This window comes from Salmo trutta, unplaced genomic scaffold (genome assembly GCF_901001165.1).
Source record: "Salmo trutta unplaced genomic scaffold, fSalTru1.1, whole genome shotgun sequence".
Taxonomy (NCBI): Eukaryota; Metazoa; Chordata; class Actinopteri; order Salmoniformes; family Salmonidae; genus Salmo; species Salmo trutta.
Genome location: NW_021822200.1, coordinates 136,730 through 164,053, shown reverse-complemented (window position 1 = coordinate 164,053; position 27,324 = coordinate 136,730). Strand labels below are relative to the sequence as shown.

At 46.6% G+C, this 27,324-nt stretch overlaps 2 protein-coding genes across 5 annotated transcripts in view; both read right to left on the bottom strand.

The window, feature by feature from the left end:
• Positions 1 to 14,864, bottom strand: part of bin1b (bridging integrator 1b) — a 47,313-nt gene extending 32,449 nt beyond the window's left edge. For 2 of the 4 annotated variants that reach the window (XM_029743007.1, XM_029743008.1), the window contains exons 1-2: positions 14,385 to 14,861; positions 292 to 372 (exon numbers count right to left, since the gene is read on the bottom strand). In XM_029743007.1, the coding sequence (XP_029598867.1) occupies positions 292 to 372; positions 14,385 to 14,477 (174 nt within the window). In that variant the 5' untranslated portion in view covers positions 14,478 to 14,861. Of the gene's footprint in view, positions 1 to 291; positions 373 to 14,384 lie in introns of all 4 variants that reach the window. The other 2 variants (XM_029743006.1, XM_029743009.1) reach the window with 2 other exon arrangements.
• A 554-nt stretch (positions 14,865 to 15,418) lies between these two features.
• On the bottom strand, positions 15,419 to 26,524 carry LOC115180870 (indian hedgehog B protein). The gene is made up of 3 exons (XM_029743014.1): positions 25,498 to 26,524; positions 18,965 to 19,226; positions 15,419 to 16,876 (listed from the first exon to the last, which is right to left on the bottom strand). The coding sequence occupies exons 1-3, from the start codon at positions 25,795 to 25,797 to the stop codon at positions 16,155 to 16,157; spliced, it is 1,284 nt and encodes a 427-aa protein (XP_029598874.1). The 5' UTR covers positions 25,798 to 26,524; the 3' UTR covers positions 15,419 to 16,154.
• Between the last annotated feature and the right edge of the window lie 800 nt (positions 26,525 to 27,324).

The window sequence follows — 27,324 nt, the reverse complement described above, 5'->3', positions numbered from 1 at the left end:
CTGGGATTGTGAGCATGATGCCATTTTCACATTACAGAACCAAACTGAGCCAAGCTGTACTGTGCTGCCCTGGTTACACATACAACATAGTTGCTGGGACCATACTGGAAAGGATATTGTGAAAAGACTATCTTAACCAGCCCAGTACGGTTCAGGTCAGTCATGGATCCGTTTGTGTGTGTGTGTGTGTGTGTGTAGGCTGGGAGGGGAGGGAACATTGGGCCACAACAGTGGGTTCACCATCTCAATGAGAGAGGAAGGAGAAAGAGTTGGAAGAGGCGGGACTCTCACCATCTGCTTGTTGAAGTTAGCCACACCCTCCTCGAACGCTGTGTCCCTGGTCTCATCAGCTTTACCCAGCTTCTGAAGGACCTGCCAGAAAGACAAAACATCCCTGGGTGAATACATGAGCACTACAGGGCTACTGCAGGACCTGGGAGAGCACAGTCAATAATCATACACAGTAATACTTTACTTAAAGAGACCCTAGTCTTAATGGCAACGCCCTGCGTAAATAAAGGTAAAATAATACATCTACTGACCTACAAAAATGAATGATATCTTTCCAATTGATTTGGAGGAACGATATAACTGGTAATACACTTGTCTATTTTTAGGCAGGCTGTCAAAGCCATGTGTCTCCTCTGTCTCTGGCAGAGACCAGCTGACAAGCACACCAAAGGCTCTGTCTCCATCTCCTAGTTCAACATGGAGAACTTTGAAGTGTTAAGCTGTTCAACTCTGACTCTCTCTGGTGGAATTTTCTAAATGACACTAAATATTGTATACTACCCTGATAAAGCACATTTCAGTTTCAAAACAGGGCTTGTGAAATGTCATTTTTCGTCTCACAGGAAAATAATTCATTTGTGGAGGGGGTTACTGTAGCCTTGTTCACATTGGCAGTTTGAAGTTACTCAAATACAATTTAGATTTATTTGGCATATCTTGTTGCTTGCTAGCTACTTTGTTGACAGTTTGACAAGAACATGACGTTGTAGCTAACTAGCTTGTTAACTATTTACAGACATGAATGTGCTAGAAAGCTAAACAGCTACATACTAGCTAGCTGACTGCCGTGGCAAGCTCGCTGACTGCCGTGGCTAGCTCGCTGACTGCCGTGGCTAGCTCGCTGACTGCCGTGGCTAGCCAAAAACCACTTGTTTTGAAAGTTTGATCATCTTATTCTGAGGCTTTAAGTGTTCTTCCACTATGAATTTGAATATTCAAAACAACTGGGAGCTATTGTTGTCACAACTTGTTACATGACTTCTGCGTGATAGGAAGCACGAGCACCACCAATCAGCCTACACCACTGCGCACACACCCGTCATTACTATGACAACTAGCATAGCCATGTCAACAAATAAATGCTGTCTGAACACAAACAAATCTGATTTGGTCACTTGCTGTTTGGACAGTCAGTATTCCAAAACAGATTTGAAAAACAAAACAGATTTCAGCATTAAGGCCTGCAGTGTGAACAAGGCTTAAGTGTCTTCTGTTCAGGGTCAGTTTCCCAAACCCAGATTGAGCATAGTCCTTCACTAAAAACCATTCAAGGGAAAATCTCCATTGAAAGTCCAGGATTCTGAGAAACTGAAACCTTAAAGTTTCACTTCTGTATTCTTTAACATTCTAACCTCTGACTCATTCAAACAATAGAAAACGAAAACAGCAGACGTCAGCTTTTAGAAGAGCTTTCATCATTAAAAGAAGGAAGAGGGGAAAGAGGACAAGAATAGAAAAGTAAGCATTACATTGAAGTGAAAAGGAGGGAGTGATTGGGCAATGAAGAGCTGATGACTTGGGGAGTGATGGGGCAATGAAGAGCTGATGACTTGGGGAGTGATGGGGCAATGAAGAGCTGATGACTTGGGGAGTGATTGGGCAATGAAGAGCTGATGACTTGGGGAGTGATGGGGCAATGAAGAGCTGATGACTTGGGGAGTGATTGGGCAATGAAGAGCTGATGACTTGGGGAGTGATGGGGCAATGAAGAGCTGATGACTTGGGGAGATGGATGTACAAATGTAGAGGTTAGAGGGCAGTGAAAGGAAGTAGAGGAAAATATGCAAGGTAAAGGAAGATAAAAAGTCCCCTCATCCAGCTGATCCTGGGGCTGAGTTCACTAACACACTGAATGAAGTCTCAGGACCAGAACAAGCAATCAATCAGAATAAACCAAATTACAACAGTCAAAACAAAACTACATTACCTATTGGGAAACACAAGCATAAAGCAAACTGCAGTGTTATATGGCCCTAAAATCGACAGTACACCATGGCAAACTATTTCACCATGGTTACTGATCGAAAATGTTGAAAAACCCAACAACAATGCCTTGTGTCCTATTTTTTGTATTTGCTTCGTGCTGTTGAGGGTAGTTGCACTTGATTCAGCAGCCGTAGCGCCGGGAAGGCAAAGTGTTCCCATTTTGAACCATTTCATGTCTGAAGGTAGAATTCTGCCTACCAGGCAGGACCAAAGAGTAAATCAAGTGCACCTACAGGCCTACCCCTGGCCAATCAGATAGCTCAGATCACCGTATATGCACAGTTTCCTTGCGCCTTGATTGTAAAAAGAAGCCTCAAACGCACACGAAAGTTGATAATATGAGATTTTAAACTTTTAAAACCATGACTAGCGAGAGACTCAATGAAAACAGCAAAGAGCTACAGTTATGAGTAAGTTCGTGTTTAAGTTGTTATTCAGCACTGTCAACACTTTGTTCAACAGGTTTATCAGCCATAAAATGCGCATTTCGTTAAGCTTGCGTTATTATTTGCGGCTTGTCGTCTTTAATATAGAGGAACATTTCACTTTCTCTGCTCATAGGAGTAACATGACTTGGTGCATGAGGCAGAAGTAACGTACCGTTTCCACTACTTCCGAATTCGCCAGACGAAGTTCCGCCCCATTCATTTTCAACGGGAGAACGCGGAGCAATGCGCAGGGGATTGTGGGAAGGTTAGCGGAGCGATAGAAAAAGTCCAGCTCTACTTTATGCAAATTACACGCGGCCACCGCTGTCGTTGAAAAATCAGGTGAGGAGCAGATGTTTGCTTGAAAGTTTTCCCTTCATGAAACAGTTCCTTCTGTCATTATTTCCGGGCAAACAAAAAAAAGATGGAGGAAAGCCAAATTGTTGCTGTGTCTGGATTTCTAATTCTATAGGATTTCCTAGAATACAGAGACAAAATCATAAGGTATGAAGGACAATTGCATTGATTTTTGGTGTTGATGGTTGAGGAGAGATTTGCACAACAATGTTTGTTTGTGCTGCCTGTTAGCTATGAACCTCAAGCAACCTATATTACATTTTACATTTTAGTCATTTAGCAGACGCTCTTATCCAGAGCAACTTACAGTAGTGAATGCACACATTTCATACAAAAAAAATTATCTCCGTACTGGTCCCCTGTGGGAATCAAACCCACAACCCTGGCGTTGCAAACACCATGCTCTACCAACTGAGCCACACGGCTTCGATCGCAAAACTGTGATCGAAGCCACCATTTGTGAATGTGTTGAGTCAATTCAAATTGTGAAATTTGCCCACCTAAGGATAGAAATCACCAGTAACACACATTTATAAATGATAAACTAAGAGCCAAGTTATGCTTGATCTGTGAATGTCGTACGGATGGTGTGACGCCGTATAGCTCCGCATTGACATGATTGGTTGACGGTAGGTGGGGGCGGGAGATCCTGTATAAACAAACTGACTTCCTTGACAACAGCTCTGTACTGCTCTGCGAAGAGTAAGAAGTATAAATGCCTTTACTTCTGCAGAGGCCCCATCACCGTAAATGGTGCACAGCCAATGCAGACGTCTGAATGACCATGCAGCACATTTAAGCATGAATTTCCTATGTAATATGCTACCAATTGGATTATGGTTATGGCTCTTTCATTATACTTGTGTCATGGCATTGATGATTATAACTCACTTCCTGTAAAATACATTGGCCTACATGGACATGAATGGATACTTTGGGTAAAGGACATTGTGGCTTTGACTTGCAAACATTGTACAAATCTCTCTCCCTATCAACATCTCTGTAATCCTCCTCCATGCCATTGACCTTCTGATTTTGTCTCTGTAGTCTAAAATCATTCTCAGAAAATAAAAGAGGTAGAATTACAACGCTCCCCCCAACGCACGACACATTCTTTTCCGTTGACATTTTTAATTCGCCCACAAATTGCCAGCTCCTTATTTCCATGTACAGTCCTGTACCTAGAATCCAAGGGTTGGATTTGCACTGAACAATTTCATGTCAGAAACATCATGTAGAACATCTTATGGTTAGACTCATATACATGGTCTAGTGCATCAGTTTAAATTGAGAACATATATAGCTAGTTCATCACTATGTAAATGATGTGTGAGTTTAGCTATTCTCTGCTTCAGATGTATGATGTCAAGGGGCATATGTCCATTAGGCCAGTAATGACATCATACTGTAGACATATGGCTGCATTGGTGATGAATGTCATTATGATATGCAGCCTCCTCTGAACAGTTGATGTTGATGTGTCTAACTTAATCTGTGAAGCATTTATTTGGGCTGCAATTTCTGAGGCTGGTAACTCTAATGAACTTATCCTCTGCAGCAGAGGGAACTCTGGGTCTTCCATTCCTGTGGCGGTCCTCATGAGAGCCACTTTTCAAACACAATAAGAAGGAAAGAAATTACAAATTAACTTTTAACAAGGCACACCTGTTAATTGCAATGCATTTCATCCTCATGAAGCTGGTTGAGAGAATGTCAAGAGTGTGCAAAGGGTGGCTACTTGGAAGAATCTCAAATAGAAAAGTTATTGATTTATTTAACACTTTTGGTTACATTATTTCATCGTTTTGATGTCTTCACTATTATTCTACAATGTATAAAATAGTAAAAATAAAGAAAAACCCTTGAATAAGTAGGTGTCCAAATTTGACTGGTACTGTACATTGTCATGCCAATAAAGCAATTTTAATGTAATTTTGTGAGAGAGAGCTGATAACACTTGAAATTTCTCTTTTTTTTAAACGTTTGAGTTCAATATCTACTGTTCAATTTTAAGTTTGTTTTGCGTCTTCTCACTTTTGTTTACTTCACTTGCTTTGGCAATGTAAACATGTTTCCCATGCCAATAAAGCCCCTTTGAATTTGAAAGAGAGGACTGAAATTGTTGTGGACCTGAGAGAGCGTCAGAGCTCTTTGGCTCGTCATTGTGTCAACAGAGGATGTTGCCAAGGTCACCAGCTAATCTGGTCAGTTGACTCCTCCCACCACACAGCTATAACTAACCCCGGCCACCTGGCTGCCTAATTCTGGTCCAGGACTGGCCCACACGGGACCAGGGGACTTCACTTCACTTACACCACAGGGATGATCACCACTTCCTGGACATCACAGTTATGGACCAGGTTCCATTTCACTCCCTAGTCTCTTGCCATAGAGCCTGGTTGTGTCCAGTAGGCACAAAACAGGAAAACGTTTTGAAACATCAAGGTACTATCTGAACTTGTCCAATCAGAAACGCTTGTTGCATTTTTTGCTACGGTGTGCCCTATTGAACACTACCCCTGCCCTGACACTTTGGCTTTATCACTGAAGAAGACCGTGACAGTATTGACAGATCTGAAAAGACTGGGTAGGTATAATCAATCACTGTGTGTCAATGCCATTGCCTGGTTCTCCCAAAGGGTATGTTGTAGCCTCCGCCATTTTGATTTAGCCTGTCTAATCCTCTCAGATCTGAAAAACCAGAAGAGTAGGGGCAACACCATAGTTGTCAGAAAATGAAAATGACCCAGGCCAGAGACAGTGGCATTTCCTGATGGCACAGGGCTTTCCTCTAGTCTAGGACACAAGCAACAGTGGCACTTCCTGCACCACAGATAGAATAACAGTGATGCTTCTTACAGTGAGAAACAGCCTTGGGGCCTGGTTTACTGTAGTGTCTACTGTAGTGGTACAGCAGCCTTGTGGCCTGGTTTACTGTAGTGTCTACTGTAGTGTCTACTGTAGTGGTACAGCAGCCTTGGGGCCTGGTTTACTGTAGTGTCTACTGTAGTGGAACAGCAGCCTTGGGGCCTGGTTTACTGTAGTGTCTACTGTAGTGGAACAGCAGCCTTGTGGGCTGGTTTACTGTAGTGTCTACTGTAGTGGAACAGCAGCCTTGGGGCCTGGTTTACTGTAGTGTCTACTGTAGTGTCTACTGTAGTGGAACAGCAGCCTTGGGGCCTGGTTTACTGTAGTGTCTACTGTAGTGTCTACTGTAGTGGAACAGCAGCCTTGGGGCCTGGTTTACTGTAGTGTCTACTGTAGTGTCTACTGTAGTGTCTACTGTAGTGGAACAGCAGCCTTGGGGCCTGGTTTACTGTAGTGTCTACTGTAGTGTCTACTGTAGTGGAACAGCAGCCTTGGGGCCTGGTTTACTGTAGTGTCTACTGTAGTGTCTACTGTAGTGGAACAGCAGCCTTGGGGCCTGGTTTACTGTAGTGTCTACTGTAGTGTCTACTGTAGTGTCTACTGTAGTGGTACAGCAGCCTTGGGGCCTGGTTTATTGTAGTGTCTACTGTAGTGGAACAGCAGCCTTGTGGGCTGGTTTACTGTAGTGTCTACTGTAGTGGAACAGCAGCCTTGTGGGCCTGGTTTACTGTAGTGTCTACTGTAGTGGAACAGCAGCCTTGGGGCCTGGTTTACTGTAGTGTCTACTGTAGTGGAACAGCAGCCTTGGGGCCTGGTTTACTGTAGTGTCTACTGTAGTGGTACAGCAGCCTTGGGGCCTAGTTTACTGTAGTGTCTACTGTAGTGGTACAGCAGCCTTGGGGCCTAGTTTACTGTAGTGTCTACTGTAGTGGAACAGCAGCCTTGTGGGCCTGGTTTACTGTAGTGTCTACTGTAGTGGAACAGCAGCCTTGAGGCCTGGTTTACTGTAGTGTCTACTGTAGTGTCTACTGTAGTGGTACAGCAGCATTGTGGGCCTGGTTTACTGTAGTGTCTACTGTAGTGGTACAGCAGCCTTGTGGGCTGGTTTACTGTAGTGTCTACTGTAGTGGTACAGCAGCCTTGTGGGCTGGTTTACTGTAGTGTCTACTATAGTGGTACAGCAGCCTTGTGGCCTGGTTTACTGTAGTGTCTACTGTAGTGGTACAGCAGCCTTGGGGCCTGGTTTACTGTAGTGTCTACTGTAGTGTCTACTGTAGTGGAACAGCAGCCTTGTGGGCCTGGTTTACTGTAGTGTCTACTGTAGTGGAACATCAGCCTTGGGGCCTGGTTTACTGTAGTGTCTACTGTAGTGGAACATCAGCCTTGGGGCCTGGTTTACTGTAGTGTCTACTGTAGTGGTACAGCAGCCTTGTGGGCTGGTTTACTGTAGTGTCTACTGTAGTGGAACAGCAGCCTTGTGGGCCTGGTTTACTGTAGTGTCTACTGTAGTGGAACAGCAGCCTTGGGGCCTGGTTTACTGTAGTGTCTACTGTAGTGGAACAGCAGCCTTGGGGCCTGGTTTACTGTAGTGTCTACTGTAGTGGTACAGCAGCATTGTGGGCCTGGTTTACTGTAGTGTCTACTGTAGTGGTACAGCAGCCTTGGGGCCTAGTTTACTGTAGTGTCTACTGTAGTGGAACAGCAGCCTTGTGGGCCTGGTTTACTGTAGTGTCTACTGTAGTGGAACAGCAGCCTTGAGGCCTGGTTTACTGTAGTGTCTACTGTAGTGTCTACTGTAGTGGTACAGCAGCCTTGTGGGCTGGTTTACTGTAGTGTCTACTGTAGTGGTACAGCAGCCTTGTGGGCTGGTTTACTGTAGTGTCTACTATAGTGGTACAGCAGCCTTGTGGCCTGGTTTACTGTAGTGTCTACTGTAGTGGTACAGCAGCCTTGGGGCCTGGTTTACTGTAGTGTCTACTGTAGTGTCTACTGTAGTGGAACAGCAGCCTTGTGGGCCTGGTTTACTGTAGTGTCTACTGTAGTGGAACATCAGCCTTGGGGCCTGGTTTACTGTAGTGTCTACTGTAGTGGAACATCAGCCTTGGGGCCTGGTTTACTGTAGTGTCTACTGTAGTGGTACAGCAGCATTGTGGGCCTGGTTTACTGTAGTGTCTACTGTAGTGGTACAGCAGCCTTGGGGCCTGGTTTACTGTAGTGTCTACTGTAGTGTCTACTGTAGTGGAACAGCAGCCTTGTGGGCCTGGTTTACTGTAGTGTCTACTGTAGTGGAACATCAGCCTTGGGGCCTGGTTTACTGTAGTGTCTACTGTAGTGGTACAGCAGCATTGTGGGCCTGGTTTACTGTAGTGTCTACTGTAGTGGTACAGCAGCCTTGGGGGCTGGTTTACTGTAGTGTCTACTGTAGTGGAACAGCAGCCTTGGGGCCTGGTTTACTGTAGTGTCTACTGTAGTGGAACAGCAGCCTTGTGGACTGGTTTACTGTAGTGTCTACTGTAGTGGTACAGAAGCCTTGGGGCCTGGTTTACTGTAGTGTCTACTGTAGTGGAACAGCAGCCTTGTGGACTGGTTTACTGTAGTGTCTACTGTAGTGGTACAGCAGCCTTGGGGCCTGGTTTACTGTCGTGTCTACTGTAGTGGTACAGCAGCCTTGTGGGCCTGGTTTACTGTAGTGGAACAGCAGCCTTGGTGACTGGTTTACTGTAGTGTCTACTGTAGTGGTACAGCAGCCTTGGGGCCTGGTTTACTGTCGTGTCTACTGTAGTGGTACAGCAGCCTTGGGGCCTGGTTTACTGTAGTGTCTACTGTAGTGGAACAGCAGCCTTGGGGCCTGGTTTACTGTAGTGTCTACTGTAGTGGTACAGCAGCCTTGTGGCCTGGTTTACTGTAGTGTCTACTGTAGTGGTATAGCAGCCTTGTGGGCCTGGTTTACTGTAGTGTCTACTGTAGTGTCTACTGTAGTGGTATAGCAGCCTTGTGGGCTGGTTTACTGTAGTGTCTACTGTAGTGGAACAGCAGCCTTGTGGCCTGGTTTACTGTAGTGTCTACTGTAGTGTTACAGCAGCCTTGGGGCCTGGTTTACTGTAGTGTCTACTGTAGTGGAACAGCAGCCTTGGGGCCTGGTTTACTGTAGTGTCTACTGTAGTGGTACAGCAGCCTTGTGGCCTGGTTTACTGTAGTGTCTACTGTAGTGGTATAGCAGCCTTGGGGACTGGTTTACTGTAGTGTCTACTGTAGTGGTACAGCAGCCTTGTGGCCTGGTCTACTGTAGTGTTTACTGTAGTGGTATAGCAGCCTTGTGGGCTGGTTTACTGTAGTGTCTACTGTAGTGGTACAGCAGCCTTGGGGCCTGGTTTACTGTAGTGTCTACTGTAGTGGAACAGCAGCCTTGGGGCCTGGTCTACTGTAGTGTCTACTGTAGTGGAACAGCAGCCTTGTGGGCCTGGTTTACTGTAGTGTCTACTGTAGTGGAACAGCAGCCTTGGGGCCTGGTTTACTGTAGTGTCTACTGTAGTGTCTACTGTAGTGGAACAGCAGCCTTGTGGGCTGGTTTACTGTAGTGTCTACTGTAGTGGTACAGCAGCCTTGGGGCCTGGTTTATTGTAGTGTCTACTGTAGTGGTACAGCAGCCTTGGGGCCTGGTTTACTGTAGTGTCTACTGTAGTGGTACAGCAGCCTTGGGGCCTGGTTTACTGTAGTGTCTACTGTAGTGGTACAGCAGCCTTGGGGCCTGGTTTACTGTAGTGTCTACTGTAGTGGTACAGCAGTCTTGTGGCCTGGTTTACTGTAGTGTCTTCTGTAGTGGTACAGCAGCCTTGGGGCCTGGTTTACTGTAGTGTCTACTGTAGTGATACAGCAGCCTTGGGGCCTGGTTTACTGTAGTGTCTACTGTAGTGGTACAGACCGACGTCTTATCTTCTGTGAGTGAGGTTAGCCTGACCCAATGCCATCAACACAACCAGATAACTACCAGATGGTTTGTTTGACCTCGGGGATCCTGTGATACCTTTATACAGTGTCATCATCCCCCATATTTAGCCCATGAAAACTACTGTAAAGTTGCCCCCTTGGCCAACTGCCATGCTGTCTAACACCACGCCCCTGAGATCAGAAGTTACAACCTTTTGGTGGAATGTCTAATGGGTGGGTGCAGCAGGAAGAAACTCTATCCATGACCCCCACCATAAGGAGGACTTGAGTCTTAAAGGGATAGTTTACTTTTTGTCCTGAAACCGCTAACTGAGACAATCAATTTCCACTAGAATTGCTGCATTCTCCAAATGCTAAAAACATGGTAAAGAACCTACAAATAGTTAGGGTGTCTAGGTATGTCGAAAATAATGTACTTATTTTTTTAACAAGAAGTGAACAATCCCGTTAAACAAGATGAGCAGCAGTCTGTCAGGGGGAGTGCAGAGAGGAAGAGGAAATAGCAGGAAGGGGAGGGGCTGTACAGTAGAAGACTGCCAAGGACTTCAAACAACTCCGGCAGTGATTAAACACCAGGCATGGGGCCTTACTGTAAGCTGTAGGGGCCTTGGGGCCTTACTGTAAGCTGTACAGATCATGAGTCCCGGGAGTACATTTCAGGAGTACATTTCAGGAGTACATTTCATCACAGACTCTTAGCTCGTAGTTGTCGTGAGTTCGGGGTATCATTCAACACTGTGAGCGAGTCACTACTTCTGTGGTCAGAAGTTCCATATGTTAAGAGGACGGGGAAGTCCCGAGGTCTATTCTTATACATTCTAGACTGTCTGCAGCACCTGCTGTGGCAAGGTTGAAACTAAAGGTCCTAAAGCAATGGTATCACTATTTCCAGTGATATTCTCCCTCCCGACAACATCTCGAGTACTGACCAGCACATTCTACTCTCCACGTGTCAACCAAGCCCCCCTGAGGTGATGTTCTGACTAATAGAAGATCAAAAAGAAAGTTACACACTCATTTCTCCTTGCTGTGGACTGATTCAACCAAGCACCAACCAAGCACCACAAGACTCATCCAGAGGCTGGACGCCGTTCCATATTCCGTCAGGTTGAACTCTATAGCCTCTAGATCTGTCAGTGTGGTAATTCACCACAGGAGTTGTTGACAGGCCAAACTGGATAGAATGTTTTACTGTAGCTGCCCTGAATCAACCAGTTGACTTCACTGACCGAAGGTTGACATTTTAGTCCCCAGGTCAGAGTGTAACAGCCCGACCCCACGTGGCGTGCAAAGAGATGTGCTACTTTCCACCACCAACTACCAGAAGTAACGGAACACACAGAAAAATACACATCACAGTCTCTCTCTCTCCCCCTCACACAGTCTCTCTCGCTCCCCCTCACACACCCCATCAGGCCCCTCTCTGGGTCTTAAGAGAGATTTACCAGGAGCCAAACGGGTTTACTGTGTGTGTGTGTGTGTGTGTGTGTGTGTGTGTGTGTGTGTGTGAAAGAGGGACTGTGTGTGATGTAAGTCGCTCTGGATAAGAGCGTCTGCTAAATGACTTAAATGTAAATGTATTTTTTTGTGTGTACCGTCACTTATCTCCCCTCCCCCCTCTCTCTCTCTCGCAACCCCATCTCTCACACCTCTCCTTCCCCAACTCTGTTTCTCCCTCTCTCCTCCCCTCTCAGCTCTACGAGATCTCTCTCCTTACCCAGTAGAGAGGAATCCATGGAGAAGGAATCTCCGCTGCAGTGCCACACACACAGACACACACACTCCATTAGGCCTCTCTGGGTCTTAAGAGAGAGATTTACCAGGAGCCAAACAGGTTTACTGTGTGTGTGTGCTGCAGAAGTGGATCTTGTGTGTAAAGGTGTGTTCCTCTCCTTCTGGTCTACTAGGCGTTGACAGAGGCCTGAGACATGCCTGCTGCTGCTGACCGGTGTTCAATTTCAGCCCCCAAAATACCCCCTCAGGCCTGACTGGGATGCCAGTGCCAACCACCACCCCTGTCTCTCTCTCACACACACACACACACACACACACACGATGGAGGCCTTGTGAGCTACTGCTATTCATAGATACCCCCCCCAGTCCAGCAGAGAGGTTTTCAGGGCATGGACAGGTGTGCAGGCAGAGCTGTGGTGGAGGGAGGGAGGGAAGCTTTGAGCCTCAGGGACATGAGGGTGGGCTCTGGAGGTCTGGGAGGTTTTGTCACTACGTGAATAGCATAGGGTCATAACTGGGGTGGCAGAGGTGCAGAGGTCAGTGTATTCAAAGTGCAGGGGGTGTCGGACTTCTGAATGAGACAGGGTGGCCGTCAGGTTTCAAAAGGACACCACCACATGACCGATCAGACACATCCGGATTCCCCAGGAGGAATTCTCCCATCATGCTTTACTGCATGGGTCATTATTGGGCTGCTCGTTGTGTCTACCCTCAGAGGGCGCGGGCTGGCATGACATCACTATGACAACCATGATGGGCACCCAGTGACAGCGTCCTCTAGATTCCTCCACTCCGTCCACTGGTGAAACTTTAGGTCAGTCACTAGGGAGGGGTTAGCCAATAGCAAGCCAAAAACTACCAAGTGGAATCTAAATGTGACCACCACCCACCAGCCATGCAGACAGAGTTACTGGTCAGAGAAGACAGCTGGTGGCAGGGTGAAGGGGTAAGGCAGAGTTACTGGTCAGAGAAGACAGCTGGTGGCAGGGTGAAGGGGTAAGGCAGAGTTACTGGTCAGAGAAGACAGCTGGTGGCAGGGTGAAGGAGTAAGGCAGAGTTACTGGTCAGAGAAGACAGCTGGTGGCAGGGTGAAGGAGTAAGGCAGAGTTACTGGTCAGAGAAGACAGCTGGTGGCAGGGTGAAGGGGTAAGGCAGAGTTACTGGTCAGAGAAGACAGCTGGTGGCAGGGTGAAGGGGTAAGGCAGAGTTACTGGTCAGAGAAGACAGCTGGTGGCAGGGTGAAGGGGTAAGGCAGAGTTACTGGTCAGAGAAGACAGCTGGTGGCAGGGTGAAGGGGTAAGGCAGAGTTACTGGTCAGAGAAGACAGCTGGTGGCAGGGTGAAGGGGTAAGGCAGAGGGGGAAAATACATGTGTCTTTCTCATAGCCGAGCAATGGATGAGACTTGACAGTATGGTAACACAAGAATAGTGGCTATGATGTTGAGGAGTGAGATGGTTAATGAGGGTGGGGACAGAAACATATTAAAGTTTTTCAGGTGAGAGTGATGTTGCTTCCCCTCTTGAGACGCGTCAACTCAAACCGAGCTCCTTCCAGGAGAACTCATTCCCTATAATACAACTCCTTTTACTTTTTTGTTTACGTTTCAAGTTATCGATTTCATTCAGGCATTGATTCAAACTCCTGAAATAGCTCTACTGCTGACTTGGGGATGAAGGTTAATGCCAGAAGACTCCAGGTCAAAGGTCAAACCAGGAGGGCTGGCAAGCACTCTCTCAAACACACATATGTACTGTATGTATAGACATTATCAGACGGACAAACACACAAGAACACTGAAGAATGCCAAGTCACACTCAGCCAGTCTTTTTCCATCCCTACTCCCCTCCCCATCCTAGGGGCCCATCCTAGGGGCCAAGCATCTATCCATAGATTGTCATTCCAAGCCAAGTAGACAGGAGTGGGATTACCATTCCTATAATGAGGACATGACAGGAAGTGACCATGTGGATTTGTAGACAAGCCTGTACTCCAACCGAAACCGAGGTGTCCCACTGTGGTAAAGTAGAGCTGAAGAGAAGACGAGGCTAGGTCTGTCTGCTCCATGGTTTAGTTCCCCCCTTGCAGTTGACTGAGCTTCCTGTTGTATGCCAGAGTCTGGTGTTATGGTCGTTAATGCCCCAGGGTTTAGGCAAAGAGTCATCCAACTAGACAACATTTCCTGCCTGCTTCACTTAGGAGAAGTTCGGCTTTGGAAAGTAGAAAGTCTCGTTGAAAATGTTATTCTGACACTATCATGTAATTACTCATAATTAATAATCGTGCACACAATTTCAAAGTTCAATCAGTGAGGACATTTCCAGGACTAGACGCATAAAAGTAAAAAAAATAACAGGTCAAATAAAACAGCAATTTTAGCAATAGCCTACACTCGCTGCGAGCTCTAGATAGGCTAGTCTACATTAACATCATACTGTAACACACGCATTGTAACAAAGTAGTTATTTGGACAGAACAAAGACAACCGGTTAGAAAAATAAGCATGCGTGTGTCTGCAATTTCATTTGTCTGCGCATTCGGCTCTTCCTGCAATAACCCAACCCCCTGCTGCCTGTCAAAACTAACGGGTTAGATTCACAAATGAGGCCGAGAACGCAAATAGAAATAGCGGAGCGGGCTTGACATTTAGATGGAAAGCTGGGTGTAGAACTGGACAACCACAGTACCCAGTTGAATGCACTCTGTGCGGTTTCAATGGAGAAAAAACCGTAGTGTGAAAGTAGGTAACAGTTCACGTCAGTCTACCTGCTTACCTTTTCTTGCGCTCTGCTAAGTCTTTTCTGCATGTTGGTGGCCAGTTTCCCAGTGTTGATCCCTTTCCCCGTTTTTCCCTGCTCCTCAGCCATTGTACCGTTCTTTACTGCTCCGAATCCCCAATAAACAGATATGGGATGTAAACTGGTGTGAGGAAAGAAAGGGACAGAACTTGTCGAACAGGAGGGAGGGTATGGGCAGATGCGAGGGACTCCCCAGGACTCGGTGCTGCGTAAAAGCCCTCGATAACGGTGTGGGTACCGCGTAATTGTAATCCCGATGACTGCTTCTTAAAGGTGCAACACGTAATCTAATAAACTCAGGTAGTTTAACAACATAGTCCCACGTGTAAAAACAAAGAAAAAAAGTAACTTTTTGGCAATTGACGCTACAAGAAGCGAATTGATGAAGCAAAGATCCGAAAATCGTCCCTTCTTGCTCGTCAGTCAATTGATGAGCCTTTGGCCCGTTATGGAGCGATTACATTTCCCCTCTGTTCGTCAACCCTCTTAAAGGCACAGTAGTTAACACTTATTAGCCGACTCGCCAACTGTTATGGCTGCAACTGGTGTTGCTGCTGCGAATAGACTTCTACTTTATGATTTCATTGAATCATATGAAGTATTTTTAACAGTCTACCATCTATGATTTAAAACAGTTATATAGTCTGAGAGAAAGTAGGCCCATGTGTAGGCTACATTTTGTTACATGTCATTGTGGCCACAAAATGTCATCGTTATCATATGTGTATTCTGCATCTTGGTTTGAATGGGATTCACCGATGCAGCGAAGTTAAATTGAGATCATAGAAGCGTATTATCGCGTGGAATTCTCTATCACCCTCGTACAGTATCATTGTCTACCAGTAGATGGCAGTAAGAGAAGCTGTGCCAAGACTTAAGAAACAATCTTAAATGCTTTATGAAGCCTTCATATAACTTTTATGGCTTCAGCCTTTAAAGTTGTTGCTTGGGTCCATATCTACAGTAAAGATAGTTACAGTGTTGCGATTTATAATAGGCAACAAAACCAGCAGCATTTCCATAATATTTAATTTCAAAAAATAAATCTTTAAATATCTCATTATACATAATATTAAAATCATAAATATTTCAGACATCGCTTTAATAAAATACAGTAAATGTTGCCTTAAAATATCATACCTCTAGATATGTTCTATTCATGAAGCCTATATTTTCGTTCAGTTGCCAAGTTGTGACATCATAGTTGTGTGCCGACTGTTGTGTTACGGACATCTTACTATGAAGCAATCAAAAAAGATCAAAAAAGAAAATGCTTTAGATTTTCTTCATAATGGTAGCTTGATTTCAATGAGACACTTCTCAATGTTAAATAAAACAAACTCTCTCCCCTTTAGAAACTATGGTCTCACGCACAGACATGACAAGGTCCACCTGTCCCATCTGTGTGAAGAGGACACACCCATTTGTATTTTTTCCTCAGGGGTCACAATGATTTGTATACTATGGTGTGAGAGAACACATATTGTCTGTCTGTCCAGATTCATTCATGGCTCAATCTCCTCTCTCCAATGAAATAGGGTGGTCAGTCGTCCAGCCCCACACTTTTCCTGAGAGTCCGCCCTCTGCATCAGTGTGCTAGACTCGAGAACAAGGTAAGCCCCGCCCATTTATAGTCAGGTCCAATGGGGCATCAGTCCAGTGGGTCATCTGGTCTGTATATCTCCCAACCAAGCCAGTTACATTACTTCCTCATTTCCTTCCCAGTCTCCTTCCCCATCTAGAGTCTCACCTCCCTGGGTCAGCCAGTCCCCAGGGATGGAAGTGTCCAGAGTCCAGCAGCAGACTGCCTATCCAGTACAGCAACTGGGAGTACCAGTGAACCCCGGTGTCTCCAAAATGTCCGCCAGTGGAGCCAGTCCAACGGTGCAGCAGGCGCAGCGGGGCGAAGGCTCTGTGGGCGAGGTCATGCCCGTCCACCACCGCGTAGCACGATGCCACCATGCCGTTCACCGACAGCGTCCCATGGCGGGTGAGGGGTGCAAACACGCCCTTGTCCTCCTGCACACTCACCCGGGAGATGCGCGAGAGATGCCCCACGCCTTTTCTCCCCTCCTCCCCCTTTCCAACCCCCTCCCCAGACACTGTGGTTAGCACACACTGTCCCGGCCGCGCATCGCTGGCGTATACCGTCCTCATACTACCAGGAGTTGGCTCCGCCCCCTCAGAGCAGTTTCCCTCGGACACGAACAGCAGGTGGGCAGCAGTGAGTGACATGCTAACCCCGCCTTCTGTCCCAATGGTGTAGAATTCCTTCCGGGTTGCGGGGTCGCGGTCCAGGAAGGTGAGGACCTCGCTGTAAACGAGCTCTCCGCTGCCGTCGCTCCCTGAAGAGGCAAGGACTCGCTCACCCGGCTGCAGGTCCTGGATCAACCTTTGACCCCCGTCCTCTAGGGTCACCCACGCCCCTCCCGGAAAACACCCCCCTGATTTAGCGGCAACGGAGTGCTCTGAGAGAGAGAGAGAGAGATAGGTTGTGAAACAATGCATTCTGTGAGGTGGGTAGGTACACAGTGAGTCTACGCATAGCAAATATATTCCGCCCTTTAAGTAAATATTAGCGTCTTTATTTCCGTCTACTCCACAGAAAAAACTAAAGCTGGCTGAAAGATTAAAGCTGCTGTTTGAATGAGTGTGTGTGTGTGTTTCCATCCCTCAGTTTGTGTGTGTGTAAGTCTGTGTTCATTTGTGTTTTAAGGTGCTGAACTTGATGTGGTACGTTGGGACTGTCTCTAGTCTATCTACACAAATATCTGGGCAAGGTAGGACCAAGGCCAGGTCCAGCCAAGTGATCGGAGAAACAGGAAGTGGAGGTTAATCATCTGTGGACCGAGACTCCGCCCATTGCACCAACATAACCTCAAACTCCACATCATCTCCAATGTATGGTGTAAGTCTTGGTTGTTCAGTGGTGAAGTTTCCACTAGGCACAGGTCTAGGATCAGCTTCCGTTCCCCCAATCATAAGCTTAACCATTAGTGGGGAAAATACTAAACTGACCCAAGATCAGCATCTAGGGGCACCTTCTTGGTAAATCATTCTTCTTCTTCTTCTTCATTCACCTTTCCAGTCCTGAATTTAGTAGGGGTCTGGTTGGGTAGCGCTCCCTTGTGCGCTCTTGGTATTGGGGTCAGTTTTTGGGTCCCCCACTCAGTTTTATTTAACCTTTATTTAACTAGGCAAGTCAGTTAAGAACAAATTCTTAGTTTCAATGACAACCCAGGAACAGCCTTGTTCAGGGGCAGAACCACAGATTTTTACCTTGTCAGCTCAGGGATTCGATCTTGCAACCTTTCGGTTACTAGTCCAACGCTCTAACCACTAGGCTACCTACTGCCCCGCCCCTCAGTAAGTGTTAGAATGGAGTTTCAAGGAAGCCTTGGTATTATGATGTCACTTGTAGCAGCAGATGAGACTTCTTGGTCTATGAAGAGATGTCTTTCTTGAGTGGTTTTTCTTTTTCACAGTTTGAAGTTTCAGTTGAAAAAATAAAAATAAAAATGCCGCCTGGTGCCGTCTTCCGATCAAGTCAAGGACTGGTGACTCGCAACCCGATCTGGGTAGGAAAGACAGAAGGAACAGAGGAAAAGTAAAGAGAGGACAGAGGGAAAAGATCATTTCAGGCACCACGTAGTACAAGAGAAGACAGTTTGATCTGTCTCTGCTCTGTTTTTCTATTCTGTGTTCTATACCGTTCCCCTGACAACCAAATCAGTCCTGAACAAGGGTCATCGCTTAGCTACACTACTAACATCTGTGGCTTTATCAATGAGGCTACATCAATGGGAGGAAGAAGAAGCAGAAGAGAGGCACAAAGTTAACTGAAGCAACGCTGAGCACCAACATATTGCCGCAGCATAGCATGCCAGTAACATAAGGGAATCATTTCTAGCAAAAGGGGGGTTGTGAGTGAGTGAGTGACCACATAAAGTTGCAGTAGCTACCTCTCCCTTAATGCTGAGTCACTCTACTGATCCAAATGTAAGCTTTAAGCAACAATGGCCAGGTCATAGATGGGTCAAGAGACAGTGGCGGTGAAGAGGGTTAGAAGGGGTTAGGGAAGAAGCTGAGAAGTCAGTCACCCAAAGCGGCTGTATGTCCCTCTAGCTGTGACCCCCCAAAAAAAGCAGGCGTCCGTTTTGATTTGATCCATAGTGACGAGGGGGCCACAGTTGAAGGACGTCTTCAAGTTGTTCAGTGTTATGTTTAGTAAGGAATGTAGAGGTGATGCTGTCCCTCCTCTGCTAAGTGTCCAATGTGTGTCCAGTTAAGGTGAAGGCAGTCAAAAACCCTCTCAAATCATTCACTGTGTATCAAATCATTCACTATCCATATTTTCACTATTATCACGTACCGAGAAAGAGTGAGAGGTTGTTTTTTTTCGTTAGTGGCAGTTAGGTGAAACAGACGTCCATGCACAGTGTGTTACTGCTGCATCCTCCTTCCTCCGGTCTCTCTCTGACGCTTGTTCAATCTCCCTCTCCCCTTCAGCCCTCTTTCCCTCCCCTCCTTCCTGCCCCTCTCTCTCCGTCTCTCACCCGACTTCACGCTGCAGTGCACGTGGGCCTTGGACTCGTAGTAGACCCAGTCGAAGCCGGCCTCGACTGCCAGTCGAGCCAACATGGCGTACTTGTTGCGGTCGCGGTCAGAGGTCGTGATGTCGACCGCCCGTCCCTCGTAGTGGAGCGACTCCTCAGAATGGTGGCCGTCCTCGTCCCAGCCCTCTGTGACCCGGAGGCGTACCCCCGGCCACAGGTTCATCACCGAGATGGCCAGAGAGTTCAGCTTGTCCTTGCAGCGCTGCCCGGGGAGGGTAAAGGTTTAAGGGTCATGGGAGGGAGGGAGGGAGGGAGGAGAGGGAGGCAAGAGAGACAGGAGTGTTAGAGATGTGGGGTGATACTTCATGCATCAGTGTGTAATCCAAAGTACATTTATGACAGTTCATGGACTTAAAATGGCTGAAAGAATGATTACACATCCATCTCAATGTAGTCCATAGCTCTTTCTCAATGGTCTTTCTTTGATTCCTCGTGTCTTCTTTTCTCACCTCCTGCTCAAAAGGCATTGGAGGAGAAGATCAAAAAGTCCAGACACAAGCATTCGAGGACAGCCAATTGAGAAAGAACCCTGGTGCTATAGCTATCCATCAGGCATCCACCCCATCCAACCAATGTAGAAGCCTGGGGCTGTTCAACAAACCACCCCCCCCCCCGCATCTGGCCTGCACACAATGCCCCCCTACAGTCTCATCAGCCTGGGTGTTTGCTCTCTGTGGTGAGAGAGGAGGCTGAGAGTCTAAGTTAGGGACCGGAGAAAGGGACCGGAGATAGGGACCGGAGAAAGGGACCGGAGAAAGGGACCGGAGAAAGGGACCGGAGAAAGGGACCGGAGAAAGGGACCGGAGAAAGGGTGGAGAGGTAGGTGGGATAGGGTGGACTGGTAGGTGGGATAGGGTGGACTGGTAGGTGGGATAGGGTGGAGAGGTAGGTGGGATAGGGTGGACTGGTAGGTGGGATAGGGTGGACTGGTAGGTTGGGGTGAGGTTAGGGGGGTATTGGGGTAGAGGGGTGGTGTGAAGTTAGAGGGTATTGGACAGGAGGATAGAGGGAGACGTGGGTATGAACAGCCCGCCAATGCAGCTCTCCCCAAACTTGGGTCTGGTGAGGGTGAACAAATAGAGGGTGAGAGGTCCTATTGAGGACCCTGAGGGTGTTGGACGTTCCCTAGTCACACACACACACACACACACACACACACACACACACACACACACACACCACTTGCCCTCAGATCACCTAAAGCTTAATTTCTCATTATTTTTGTCACCATCTCATTCACAATAGGATACATGACACTACTTTGTGATAAGTGTGAAAACACAGAGCAGGGGTATTCAAATCTCACCCTATACGAGGTCCAGACTACTGCTGGTTCTCTCGTCTACCTGATAATGAATTGCACTCACCTGGTGTCCCAGGTCTAAATCATTCCCTGAATAGAGGGGAAGAATGAAAAAAAAAGCAACAGAACTGGCTTGGTCCAGATTACAATTTGAGGGACATGTAGACAGTGTGACATATAGCTTCTGCAGACTGAAAGGGTGCGTTAGGTCACAAGTTTCCCGAAGCCGGTGATATACACAGGCCCTTACTGTTTCACCCTGTATACATTTCTGTTCAGAACACATACAGTGTACATGTCTGGTAGGTGTATTATATATATATATATATATATATATATATATATATATATATATATATATATATATATATATATATATATATATACATACATACATACATACATACATACATACATACATACATACATACATACACACACACACACACACAACACACACACACACACACACACACACACACACACACACACACACACACACACACACACACACACACACACACACACACACACACACACACACACACACACACAGTGGTAGGTGTATTATATATATACACGTATAAACTGAGTGTACAAAACATTTAGGTACACCTATATGTACACAGTGAATTTGGAAAGTATTCAGACCCCTTGACTTTATCCACATTTTGTTACGTTACAGCCTTATTCTAAAATGGATTTTACGTTTCTTTTCCCTCATTGATCTACACACAATACCCTATAAAACAGAAATACCTTATTGACATAAGTATTCACTCTCTTTGCTATGAGTTGAGCTCAGGTGTATCCGTTACCCATTGATCATCCTTGAGATGTTTCTACAACTTGATTGGAGTCCCTCTGTGGTAAATTTAATTGATTGGACATGATTTGGAAAGGCACACACCTGTCTATATAAGGTCCCACAGTTGAAAGTGCACGTCAGAGCAAAAACCAAGCTATGAGGTGGAAGGAATTGTCCGTAGTGCTCAGAGACAGCATTGTGTTGAGGCACAGATCTGGTGAAGGGTACCCAAACATTTCTGCAGCATTGAAGGTCCCCAAGAACACAGTGGCCTCCATCATAATTAAATGGAAGAAGTTTGGAACCACCAAGACTCTTCCTTGAGCTGGCTGCCCAGCCAAACTGAGCAATCGGGGGAGAAGAGGCTTGGTCAGGAAGGTGACCAAGAACCCGATGGTCACTCTGACAGAGCTCCAGAGTTCCTCTTTGGAGATGGGAGAACCTTCCATAAGGACAACCATCTCTGCAGCACTCCACCAATCAGGCCTTTAAGGTAGAGTGGCCAGACGGAAGCCACTCCTCATTAAAAGGAGCATGACAGCCCGCTTAAAGTTTGCCAAAAGACACCTAAAGACTCTCAGACCATGAGAAACAAGATTCTCTGGTCTGATGAAACCAAGATTGAACCCAAGTGCATTGTCTGGAGGAAACCTGGCACCATCCCTATGGTGAAGCATGCTCATGGCAGCATCATGCTGTGGGGATGTTTTTCAGCAGCAGGGACTGGGAGACTAGTCAGGATTGAGGGAAAGATGAACAGAGCAAAGTACAGAGAGATCCTTGATGAAAACCTGCTCCAGAGTGCTCAGGACCTCAGACTGGGGTGAAGGTTCCCCTTCCAACAGGATAACGACCCTAAGCACACAGCCAAGACAACGCAAGGGTGTCTTCGGTACAAGTCTCTGAATGTCCTTGAGTGGCCCAGCCAGAGCTTGGACATGAACCCGTTTTAACATCTCTGGAGAGCCCTGAAAATAGCTGTGCAGCGACGCAGAGCTTGAGAGGATCAGCAGAGAAGAATAGGAGAAACTCCCCAAATACAGGTGTGCCAAGCTTGTAGCGTCATACCCAAGAAGACTCAAGGCAGTAATCACTGCCAAAGGTGCTTCAACAAAGTACTGAGTAAAGGTGATTTCTGTTTATTTTTATAAATTTGCAAACATTTCTAAAAACCTGTTTTTGCTTTGTCATTATGGGGTATCGTGTGTAGATTAATGAAGAAAAAAAACAATTTCATCATTTTAGAATAAGACTAATGTAACAAAATGTGGAAAAAGTCACGGGTCTGAATACTTTCCGAATGCAGTGTATACACTACCGTTCAAAAGTTTGGGGTCACATATAAATATCCTTCTTATTGAAAGAAAAGCACATTTTTTGTCCATTAAAATAACATCCAATTGATCAGAAATACAGTGTAGACATTGTTAATGTTGTAAATGAGTATTGTAGCTGGAAACGGCTGATTTTTAATGTAATATCTACATAGGCGTACAGAGGCCCATTATCACTCCTGTGTTCCAATGGCACGTTGTGTTAGCTAATCCACGTTTATAATTTTAAAAAGGCTAATTGATCATTAGAAAACCTTTTGCAATTATGTTAGCACAGCTGAAAATTGTTGTCCTGATTAAAGAAGCAAAAGAACTTGCCTTCTTTAGACTAGTTGAGAAACTGGAGCATCAGCATTTGTGGGTTCGATTACAGGCTCAAGATGGCCAGAAACTCATCAGTCTATTCTTGTTCTGGGAAATGAAGGATATTCCATGCGAGAAATGGAACATCTTGTACAACACTATGTACTACTCCCTTCACAGAACACTGCAAACTGGCTCTAACCAGAATAGAAAGAGGAGTGGGAGGCCCCAGTGCACAACTGAGCAAGAGGACAAGTACATTAGAGTGTCTAGTTTAAGTAACAGACGCCTCAAGTCCTCAACTGGCAGCTTCATTAAATAGTACCCGCAAAACACCAGTCTCAACATCAACAGCGAAGAGGCGACTCCGGGATACTGGCCTTCTAGGCAGAGTTCCTCTGTCCAGTGTCTGTGTTCTTTTGACCATCTTAATCTTTTATTTTTATTGGCCAGTCTGAGATATGGCTTCTTCTTTGCAACTCTGCCTAGAAGGCCAGCATCCCGGAGTCGCCTCTTCACTGTTGACGTGAAGAACAGTAGTGTGTGTATATATATATATATATATATATATATATATACACACACACACACACACACACACACACACACACACATACATACATACATACATACCACACTGAGTGTATAAAACATTCAAAACACCTTCCTAATATTGAGTTTCCCCCCTTTTGCCCTCAGAACAGCCTCAATTTGTCGGGCATGGACTCTACAAGGTGTCGAACAGACTGAAATTGGGACGCTGGCCCACGTTGACTCCAATGCTTCCTTCCGTTGTGTCCAGTTGGCTGGATGTCTTTTGGCTGGTGGACAATTCTTGATACACACTGGAAGCTGTTGAGCTTTTCCGTTTTTGACACTCAAACCGGTGCGCCTGGCACCTACTACCATACCCTATTCAAAGGTATGTAAATCTTTTAGTGTTCATAGCAATTAGTGTTCATAGCTTTGGCCTGGATTCACCTGGTCAGTCTGTCAAGGAAACAGCAGGTGTTCATAATGTTTTGTACACTCAGTGTATGTATTCTACCGCATGATGTCTATTAAGAGGAGACATAGGCAGAGGCACTGCCACTCTAGGCCAACTGCACAGCTAAACTCGTGCTAGATTGGTAGTGGCCCCTATAGGTTACAATAATATTTTGACACTATGCGTCTTTTACGTGTTGCATTTGGAAAGGCTTAGGCTATTAGTTTGGCCAATGTTGTATTTCAAAATCTATGTATGGTATTCTAACTTATTTTTCCATGTCGGTCCTCTCAGGTTCACCGGGATAAGAATAGCTCATTGCAGAGTCCCAATAGATGCCTTTTCACAGAGTGGTGTGGATTTTAACATCTATATTTTTTCTCTGCGGTCGCAGACACGAACTAGAGTCCATAAATCAGTCGATTAATTTTGTTGGTTTTACTTTCAAGGTACAGATCGACGGGGTTTCTGTAGGCGCGGTTTCGCACTGACCACGAGCTACACAAACATTCGATGTCGAGTTGACAACACGTGCCTGTGCAGTGTGCACACCTATGGCTTCAGCCGCTGAACAGTCACGTCTGTATGAGCGCTCCAGTGCCACTCGCGGGCAGGCAAGTCACCACCGCTGATTTAAAAATAAGAGGCGAAAAAATGTGTATAATTAAGTCTTGAATGCATGATGTGAAGTGGCCTATTTTTGCACATGTGTGCTTCAAAAACAAACAGAAAAATAACACAAAATGGTGAAAAACAAACAGGAGTTTGTCTCCTGTGGCAGGCGGCGGCGGTCGCGCTCGGAGCACATAAATTGTGCGCAGGTCAAGTTAAACGCGCAGCCCTGTTTGTTGTGTGCGCTTGGAGCGAGGTGACAGCTAAAAACCGAGTGAGATCGGCACTCTGTTTCCACGTGGGGGACATAAATGCTCGCCTTTCAGAGGAAGCCCGTGGTCACAAGAGGCAGATATAAATACTTTATTCCGAGGGAATTGAAGTCAAATAAATTCCACTCTCGGAACCACATCAATGAGCGTGTCGTAAAAAGTCTGACAGTCCAAAAGGCGACCGTTAACTCTGGCCAGTCAGGCTTAAACGAACTGTAAACATTTGCATATGCACAGAGTCAGGCTCTGACCAAGTAGGACGATTGGGTGTTTTTACGCAAAAATGATCCGTCCTTTTATTGAAAGGGTTGCGTTCTAGGGTTTGTTGCAGCTGCCCAGCTGTACGCATGCGGCAGCCCCAATTTCAATTAACTCCAAATAACTCATGTGATGCTATTTCAGCTCTGGACGAAAAATGTTGGAGCCAACCATCAGACCAGTTATTGGAGCCGCCAGTCCAACTTTTACTGATGTCCTGCGGGTGACCTGATGAGGGACAGACTGGCAAACCTCTCCATATCCCAATAGCATTCTGAGTCACCCTCCATATCTATCGTGTTGCCAACAATACGCTCTTTGGATTGCGTGACTCAAGCACGTTGTGCAAATACGCACTCTGTAATCAGTGCTGTGCACTGCTCCTGGCCAGGAAACCAAAGTCAATAACACGGCATCGATAAGACAGGTCCACGGGTTTAAAGGCTGAGCAAAGTACAAGAGGTAGGCTTTAGGCAGATACCCAATCCCACATAAGTGTCCCAAGTGCAGCTATGTGTTTGACATGGCCAATGAAACATGATATCACAGTAGGGCTTTACGAATCTAGTCTATCCAGGGTAGAGGCTAGTCTTACCTGTGTCATCATCCGGTCTGCACCTGTGTTCTCTTCATCTTTAAAGATGATGTCAGGGTTATAGTTCGGGGTCAGCTCTTTGAAGCGCTCCGAGTTCCGTGTTATTTTCCCCTCATATCGACCACTCGCACCTAGTGTCTTCTCGGCTACGTTAGGGCTGAACTGCTTGTAGGCAAGTGGCGCGAGCTTCCTCGGTGACCTCCTCTTGCCATATCCCCTTCCCGGCCCGCAGCCCTCGCTGACCTGCGAGAGAATCACTGCGCACCCGGCGAGGCACACCACGAGCCTGGGGAGTAGCATTCCACTCACCCACGCCAACGGACACCCCAAAAGGAGGTGACAGAAACAAATGTCACTGATCAATTTAAAACACCTCCTCCCCCTGGTCGCTGCTTATCTCCTTTCACAGGGTACAAGAGGGGGAGGAGTACAGGACAGTTACAAATTAATCACCAAGTCCCCAAAACTCGCCATATCCCGGCGCGCAAAAAGACGCTGCGCTACTGGAGATGTAGTACCGCGCCGGCGTCTTTTAAAACACCAGGTAAGATCCCCTATAATAAAGTACTGGTGCGTTCAGCTGCTCCTCTCACGGTGAACGTCTCGTCTCCCAGTCCAAGTGGAGACACGCGCATAAATAGGGAAAGATCGTTTATCTTGGCAGACAGGTTCAAAGCCGTTCCCTAGCTGTGAGAAACGTCCCTCAGTCAGACAGGCCCGGGTGCGCAGACTGACTGGGCTTTTTGGGTAGCGGTCAAAGGGTGTCCCCGCAGCGGTTTTCCTGCCACTCGGCTTGGCTCTCAATGCGTGGCCTGTGGTGCAAGACTCTCAGCTCAACTGGAAATGGAAGAGTTCCGAAAGATCAGATGCCGTGGAGGAGACCGCGCCCTGCCAGTCCTGCCCTCTGTCCCGTCCCAGCCTACCTCTCCTCCCATCTGGTCAGCCCGGCCGAGCCATTTCACTTTATTGCCCACACGCTCGGCTCTTTCTGCTCAACGCCACTGTGCTAGACAAACACCAGCCTACAGCAGTCTAGACTCGCGCACACACCGACACTGTCCTTTGGACCCGTGTGATTATCTTGAACTCATAACCTGGTGAAAGACACGCGCGCGCTCCTTCCCCCCCAGAATAGTGTTAATGCGAACAGAATTGAATCGCCCTCAGTAAGAAGCGCGGCAATTGCCGCATGTATGTCCGATTTCACCAAGGGAGACAGTCAGGACATCCAAAACCCGTCAACGACTCCTGTACCCCCACTGTGGTCCCCCCTTTGCTGCTATAACAGCCTCCACTCTTCTGGGAAGGCTTTCTACTAGATGCTGGAACACTGCTGCGGGGATTTTCTTCCATTCAGCCACAAGAGCATTAGTGAGGTCGGACACTGATGTTGGCCGATTAGGCCTGGCTCGCAGTCAGCGTTCTAATTCATCCCAAAGGTGTTCGATGGGGTTGAGGTCAGGGCTCTGTGCAGGCCAGTCAAGTTCTTCCACACCGACCTCGACAAACCATTTCTGTATGAACCTCTCTTTGTGCACATGGGCATTGTCATACTGAAACAGGAAAGGGCCTTCCCCAAACTGTTGCCACAAAGTTGGAAGCACATAATGGTCTAGAATGTCATTGTATGCTGTAGGGTTAAGATTTCCCTTCACTGGAACTAAGGGGCCTAGCCCGTACCATGAAAAACAGCTCCAGAACATTATTCCTCCTCCACCAAACATTACAGTTGGCGCTATGCATTCAGGCAGGTAGCACTGTTCCCGAGTCCAATGGCGGCGAGCTTTACACCCCTCCAGTAGACACTTAGCATTGCGCATGGTGAGC

Excerpts from the sequence above, each read along its gene's own strand:
- LOC115180870 (XM_029743014.1), bottom strand. The coding sequence starts at position 25,797 with ATGCTACTCCCCAGGCTCGTGGTGTGCCTCGCCGGGTGCGCAGTGATT. Across the intron at positions 19,227-25,497 it reads CAGACCGGATGATGACACAG|CGCTGCAAGGACAAGCTGAA; the intron begins GTAAGACTAGCC and ends CTCCCCGGGCAG. Across the intron at positions 16,877-18,964 it reads GCACTGCAGCGTGAAGTCGG|AGCACTCCGTTGCCGCTAAA; the intron begins GTGAGAGACGGA and ends TCTCTCTCTCAG.